Source organism: Leptodactylus fuscus, chromosome 6 (genome assembly GCF_031893055.1).
Source record: "Leptodactylus fuscus isolate aLepFus1 chromosome 6, aLepFus1.hap2, whole genome shotgun sequence".
Lineage (NCBI taxonomy): Eukaryota > Metazoa > Chordata > Amphibia > Anura > Leptodactylidae > Leptodactylus > Leptodactylus fuscus.
In genome coordinates, this window is record NC_134270.1 from 41,876,911 (window position 1) to 41,884,505 (window position 7,595).

General features: G+C 44.2%; 1 protein-coding gene across 2 annotated transcripts in view; it reads left to right on the top strand.

Annotated features, from left to right (window-relative positions):
- Positions 1–1,472: 1,472 nt before the first annotated feature.
- The window catches only part of ICMT (isoprenylcysteine carboxyl methyltransferase), a 122,958-nt gene continuing 116,835 nt past the window's right edge, over positions 1,473–7,595 (top strand). For both annotated transcript variants that reach the window (XR_012716989.1, XM_075279816.1), the window contains exons 1-4: positions 1,473–1,694; positions 3,316–3,404; positions 5,372–5,541; positions 6,941–7,158. Coding sequence is in view for 1 of the 2 variants with exons in the window: in XM_075279816.1 (XP_075135917.1) it covers positions 1,482–1,694; positions 3,316–3,404; positions 5,372–5,541; positions 6,941–7,158 (690 nt within the window). In the remaining variant the exon portion in view is untranslated. The remainder of the gene's footprint in view (positions 1,695–3,315; positions 3,405–5,371; positions 5,542–6,940; positions 7,159–7,595) is intronic.

A 7,595-nucleotide genomic window follows, 5' to 3' on the forward strand; every position in this document is an offset into this window, starting at 1 on the left:
CCGCCCGGGAGCCGGGTGGCCGCCATAGCCGCCGGGTGTCTACTGCTTTAAGCAGTAGACAACCGGCTCTAATGCCTCCGATCGGTCCCCGGACCGATCGGAGGCATTAACCCCTCCGGCGCTGCGGTCAAAGGCACCGGAGGCGCCATTTTCCCAGCGGCGCATGGGCGCCGCCATTTTGGCCGGGATCGCCGGCTCCTGGAGCATGCTCCAGGGCTGACGTCCCGTTGCCATGACAGCCGGGAGCCTTGTACAGGCTCCCAGGCTTGTCTGCAAATCCTCTCTTTTGCAGGCTGGTCTATGCAGCCTGCAAAAGAAAGGATGCTTTTTTGCAATCCATTGCAATGCATTAGCATTGTAATGCATTGCATTAGTGATCAGACCCCCTGGGGTTCAACAATAAATGCAAAAAAATAAAAATAAAAAAATAAAAAAGTTAAAAAAAATATAAAAAAATATAAAAAGAATTAAAAGTTCAAATCACCCCCCTTTCCCTAGAACAGATATAAAAGTAGTTAAAAACTGTGAAACATATACATGTTAGGTATCCCCGCGTCCGAAATCGCCCGCTCTACAAATCTATAAAAATATTTTTCCTGTTTGGTAAACGCCGTAGCGGGAAAAATAGTCGAAAGTGCCAAACCGCCATTTTTTCACTGTTTTGATTCTGATAAAAATTTGAATAAAAAGTGATCAAAGCAATAACATTTCCCGAAAATGGTAGAACTAAAAAGTACAAAAAAAGACGCCCTATGCATCCCCGTACACTTACGTATAAAAAAGTTACGGCCGTCGGAATATGGCGACTTTTAGAAAAAAAAATTTCTAACACAGTTTTGGAATTTTTTTTAGGGGTCAAAATGTAAATAAAACCATATAAATTTGGTATCCCTGGAACCGTACCGAAACACAGAATATAGGGGACATGTCATTTTGGCTGCACAGTGAACGTCGTAAAACCAAAGCCCGTAAGAACGTCGCAGAAATGCATTTTTTCTTCAAATCCACCCCATTCTGAATTTTTTTCCTGCTTCCCAGTACATTATATAGAATAATTAATGGTAGCATCATGAAGAAAAATTTGTCCCGCAAAAATTAAGACCTCATATGGCTCTGGGAGCGGAGAAATAAAAAAGTTATGGGGTTTAGAAGGAGGGGAGTCAAAAACGAAAATCAAAAAATGCCATCGGCGGGAAGGGGTTAATATCAAGCTGAGAGACTATAAACCTGAGGTAATAATACACAAAGAAAATGACAAAACTTTCTACTAACATTATCTTTTTGCTAAAAAGGTAAAACCCAGAATTACAATTGACTTTTCCATAGTCACATGACCTCGTCCTACAGAATTCTAGCATAAAGCTGCACTACCGCCATACATCCAGCAGGTGTCGCTCCATCCAGCGCCTCCTAGGTTTCATTCTCCACCTCTGATAGCGGACCGGTAGTGCGCGGCCGGCTTCCTCTTTGCCTCCTCCAAGATGGCCGGCAATGGGCTGGTAGTGGAGGGCAGAGTGAGTTTGCTTAGTTTCTTACTCGGGGTGTCGGTAATTTCGCTACCGTTCATCACCAGCAGGTACACGGAGCCGGAGGAGACCCTGCTGGGCAGCTCACCGGGGAGGCTAGCGCTGTTTGTGTTTGTAGCGCTTGTGAACGGGATCCTGCTGCTGCTTTACCGGGCTCATCTCTACCAGGTACAGTGTGTGTGGGGGGCATGCAGAGTGATGGTACCAGTATGGGTGGCAGTTCCCCCTTATCTGACATAGCTCCTGGTATAGTAGGTGGCTGGCTGTGTGCAGTCTGTGAGTGATAGTGACCACCCTGCAGGCTGTGACCACCACTATTGGGGCGGGGGGCTCCTTATTATATTATTATGGCACAGCTTGGTGGCCACTGTTGGAAAGGGACCGTTTCTGTTCTAAGCAGCTATTGGGGGATTTATAGGGCGACCTCTTAATGGACAGACGTCTTCTTCACTAGCCCCTGCCTAAGATCAGCGCCTCAATGGGGGAAGCAGCTTTACAAAATGAGATTACGGACCACCCCAATTGATTTCTCAGTGATTTCTGGGTGATGTACCCTCCTCCTTGTACCCTCAGATCACTCCCAGTTGTCGCCCAGCTTACTGTATAGTACATCTGCCTTTTTATAAGAGGGCGGCTGTATACCTAGTCCGCTTAACCAGGAGTTTGGGAAAGATGGGTGACCGCACTGTATAACAACTTTATATACGTAAATACTTCAATGCAAGCGTGGTTTTATTCGCCAATCGTAAATGCATACGTAGAGTCACTCACTTACTCTACGCATGTAATTCTGATTGGTTCATTGCACCCATTTACATATACATAGTCTTTATTAGGGGTTGGGACGCTACTTTGTTAGAATATACAAGGGGCACCCTCCACACCTTTTGCAACATTGTACAGGTTTGCCCATCTTTCCCAGAGTAAGATGATTCTCTAGACTGGACTGATAGCCTAGGATAGGCCACCATTATGTGACACCCAGACCCTGCACAGATCAGTAGTGCTGGTGCTGTGGCTGGGAAGTTTCTATTTAAACAATAGGATCAGCCCTACAGTTTCCTGGAGCCAGCGCTATGCAATGGTTCAGCCTGCGTGCGTTCCCCATCCACTTCAGCAGCTTCTGGAGACGGCCAGGAAACTGGGCTGGTGTCAAAATCCCGCAGATTACATACCGGTGACCTATCCTGTACTTTCCGTCCACATTTGCAGGCCAGAAACCTGCAGCACGTTACAATAACAGCAATCTGAGCAATACACTACATATACCAGCAGTGGACATTGGTCAGCAGATCAGACTTTTAAGTTCCATGTCATTTTATGCTGCAGATTTTTGCACAGGTTTCCCCCTTTCTAGGTCCAGCCGCTTTAACCATCCCTACAACCCCCACATCATTATTATTGCCTATGTAATATCTCTTTAAAATCAATGATCGGATCAACCACTTATTACATAGTGACATTGACTCGTAGAGGGGACAACTGACTGACCCCAATGTCCATTTAGAAGGTGAATCTGACACCCTTTTAGTGCTGGTGTATAGATTTCTATCATACATAAGACCCTTCTATCACCACAGAAAGATGAGCTGCTGTTTCATCCTGTTACTCCATGTCCAGGTCATCCCTGAGGAAGAAGGTTAAAGGATTGAGGAGATTTTATCTAAGAAGATTTCAGAGATCACACTAAAAGGAGCTGACAGCCGGGCAGTGGGGGTTGGGATGTGAGGACACAGAGGTTGTCACTAATGATCAGATATCATATAACATCTGTTGTTTGTGCCCGCAGGTCGCCATCAGAGCTGCTTTCTTAGGCTTTGTGTTTGGTTGTGGCTTTTTGGTGAGCATCACGCAGACGCCATGGAGGCACTTTGGGTGGTGAGTAATAGTTCTAGTCCTGTCTACAGGTCAGTCATTTGGATCCTCTTCACTGAAGCCTCCTGGCAGCTTCTAGGTTCTTTTATGGCAGAATGTCTTTGAGGCAAATATATCTAAATCTCAAAATCTGATCTCTTGCTATCAGCCCAAAGCCTGTGGCTACACTACCGATCTGACCTTCTAAGGGTGCATTCACACTACTGATACGCTGCCTGATTCTGAACGTTAAAACACGTTCAGAATGAGCGCGTACAAAGCAGATCCCATTCATTTCTATGGGAGCCGGCATACGTGCGCTCCCCATTGAAAAGAATGGGCTGCTTTTTTCCCCTATTGGTTTCAGTGTGATACACGCGTATCGCATTGAAAGGAATAGGGATAAAAGCAGCCCATTCTTTTCAATGGGGAAGCGCACTTATGCCGGCTCCCATAGAAATGAATGGGATCTGCTTTGTACGCGCTCATTCTGAACGTGTTTTACGTTCAGAAAGCGCTTAGCGTATACTCTGTGTGAATGCACCCTTATAGTTCGATGAATGTTGGGTATTTAAATATGGCAGGCGCTCAGGATCTGAGCTTCCACCATAGCCTATGGGTCTCTGCTGTATTACACAGCAGAGACCCGGCACTAACGCCTGCGATCAGTGGCGGCAATAACCACGGGAGTCAAAGCTGATTGTTTTCCTGTTGCCATGACAGCCAGGAGCCGATTGAGGACTTGTCTGGCTATAATTTATATAACAGGCTGTTTTATGCAGCCTGTCATACAAATGCTGATATTTTGCAAATGCTTTAGCATTCAAGACCCCTAGGAGATCTAATAAATGCAATATTTAAATTTAAAAAAAAAATTGAAATCTCCCCTCTTTTCCTAGAACACATATAAAAGTAAAACAAATACCGTGAAACACATATATAGGTATTCCTGTTTCCTAAAACGCCCACTCTACAAACTTATAAAAATATTTTTCTTGTAGGTTGAACACTGTAATGGGGGGGGGGATTGAAAAAGTGCAGAACTGCGTTTTTTGTGTGGGTTTTTTTTTTTTTTTTTCTGTTTTGTTAAAATTTGAATAAAAAAACAATACAGTCCCCAAAATGCCTTAACTAATTTTTATTAAGGGGTTTAAAGTGTAAAAACTATATAAATGTGGTATCCCCGAATCGTACAGAAACATAGAATACAGGTGACTTGTCATTTTGGCTGCACAGTGATTGTCATAAAAACAAAGCCTGTAAGAAAGTCGCACAAATACACATTTTCTCCAATTCCACACAGTTCTGATTTTTTTTTTTTTTTTTTTTTTTACCAGTACATTGTACAGAATAATAAATGGTACCATTATGAAGAACAATTTTGTCCCGCAAATATTAAGCCCTCGTATGGCTCTGTCAACAGTGCGATTAAAATTTTATGGGGTTTGGCTGAGAGTCGAAAATGAAAGCCAAAAAAATGTCTGGTTGGTTGCTTTCAGCCCCAACCCCCCCCCCCCACACACACACACTGATCTGATACTGATGACCTATTCCCTGAATAGCTTATCCGTGTCAAAAATGTGACCGAGCCCAAGCAACCTCCTTAACCCGAAACCCCATCAGTAACTAGAATGAGTGGCCCACCATACCATGCCATTTTAGTTCTTCGTGTTGGGGATCTCCAAGGTAACGTTGGCATTGATACAATGGGATTCTTTGGGTAGTAATAGGCACCCAGGTCTCTGTGCTAAAAGCCGATGTGATTAAAACCCACCAGTCATATTTATATGGACACACACTTATGGATTTCCAATATAGTACAGAACACTTCTATGACCTTTATGGAAATTGGGCCTCTTCAGCCACCATCCTTGTTCTGACCTTTTGTGCCATAGTGTTGTTTTATCCATTCTGTTCCAGTATAAATGGCAATGTGGTTGTACCATTGATCTGTCACCGTCGCTGCAGCTCTGACCTGCTCTCTGTTCTAGGTACATGTGCTCACTCTCATTTTTCCACTACTCTGAATATTTAATTACTGCGATGAACAATCCTAGAAGCCTGTCCCTGGACTCCTTCCTTCTGAACCACAGTCTGGAATACACGCTGGCTGCCCTCTCCTCCTGGGTAGAATTCACCATCGAGAAAACCATTTATCCAGGTTTGTGTCCTTGTTAGGATGACAGCTGACCTGTGGTGGCCATAGATTGCTTGACCAGTCAGCACAGCACTATTTAAGGTATTCTGCTGACAGAAACCAGTCTGTGTATACCAACACCCTATATTCATTGCTTCTATATCGCACCCTGATCCATATGGTAGAAGTTTGAGGGAAAAGAGTAAGAGAACTGTGAAGTCAGACTACAGGGTTTATACACAATCTGTAACCATAGGCCTGCGTAACGGCACAAAACAATAGCCTGTCAGCTCTGGCTAGGTTCACACTAGCGTTCAAGTCTCCGTACGAGACACCACCACAGGTTCCGCTTAAAATCAGAGACTTTCCCTCTACTGTTTTCAGTATAAAATCATCAGAAACCTGACGTGCAGATTTGGTTTCCGTCTTTCAAGTCCCTCTGTGGATCCAAAGGACGGAAACCCGAACACTAGTGTGAACATAACATCTCCAGTGTGTTACAGTAGAGAGTACTGGCCATTGTTTATTGGATTTTACATGAAATAACGTTTTTGAAGAACCTTAAACTCTGCATTCTGCCCTTCCTCTGTTGCCCCTCCTGGTAATGTATGGCTATTGACTTTGAAAGTTATTATTCTCCATTAATAGGATTCGTCCGTATGCAGCCTGATATTGTCCAGTCAGGGCTAACCATGTCAGACTGTGTAGTGACACACATAATTGACAAAGGGAATGGTAAAGCTGAGCTGTTTAGTTACGTTTACAGGAGGGATAACAAAGGAACTGCATAGCAGTTTAAAAAAAAAAAAAAAGAAAGGCAAGACCGGTTCTGACCTCTCAGAACTATATATATATATACGCACGCACACACTGATCAGGAGAATAGCGTAGTTTTAGCAGAGTGCTGTACTTCAGCTGTCTCTAGCACTCCCGTTAAAATAAATGGGGAAATGCTCATACTGTCATGACCACCACTCCATTCAGAATGGGGAACAAATTCTTCCCATTTCCCATCCCGTCCCATTGAAAACTCTCAATTGCGGACCATTTGTGGACTTAAACTACGGTCGTGTAAGACCAGCCTAAGGGCTAGTTCACACAGAGTTTTTTTGGCAGCGGATTGTGGCGTAGAATCCGCCTACCAAAACGGCTCCCATTGACTTCAGTGGGAGCCGCTCGCTTCTTTTTTTCCCACTAGCTAGAAGCAGAAAAAAGAAACAAGATGATTCCACCGCAGAGCCTGCGGCACATTACTCCCTCCTGATTAGGCCCGGAGCGGGATGCCGCGGTATGTTCACATTTTCCGCCGTGTGAACATACTCTAAGTGCTATATCTCATGTCTGATCCACCACAAGAATCAGCCACCCGTCACACGGTGTGTTGGTTTTCGCCTCTATCTTGACAGCATTTAATTTTTCACAGAACTGAAGCAGATCACATGGCTGAGCGTCATTGGGCTGTTTATGGTCCTCTTCGGGGAGGCTCTGAGGAAATCTGCCATGCTCACAGCCGGCTCCAACTTTAATCACATCGTTCAAAATGAGAAGTCCGAAACGCACACTCTGGTGACCAGTGGTGTTTACGCCTGGTTCAGACACCCATCCTATGTGGGCTGGTTCTACTGGAGCATTGGGACCCAGGTAAATCTTTTTTTAAAAAACACTGATTTTATTACCCCGGAAAATCACATCCCAAGGTGTGTGTGTATGTAAAATTGCCATCAGAGAGACAATCTAGAATAGGTGTCACGTCTGTGCATTATCCGGACGTCCCATTGATCTTTAAAGTTACTGCCAGGTTCCCACGGAGAAGCTAGACATCTTAAAAAGTTTTATCCAGACTATTAAAATTGATGGGCTAGCTTTAATGCCATCAGTGTTAGGATGGTGGAGGGCCATCTCTCATTACCCAAATCAATCGGCTGTTATACGGGAGTCATGTGATTACTTTGATTTCCTTGGTGCCAAAACCATCTTAATGGTGATCTCTCTCTTTCTCTCTCTTTCTCTCTCTTTCTCTCTCTTTCTCTCTCTTTCTCTCTCTTTCTCTCTCTCTTTCTCTCTCTCTTCATGTCTTA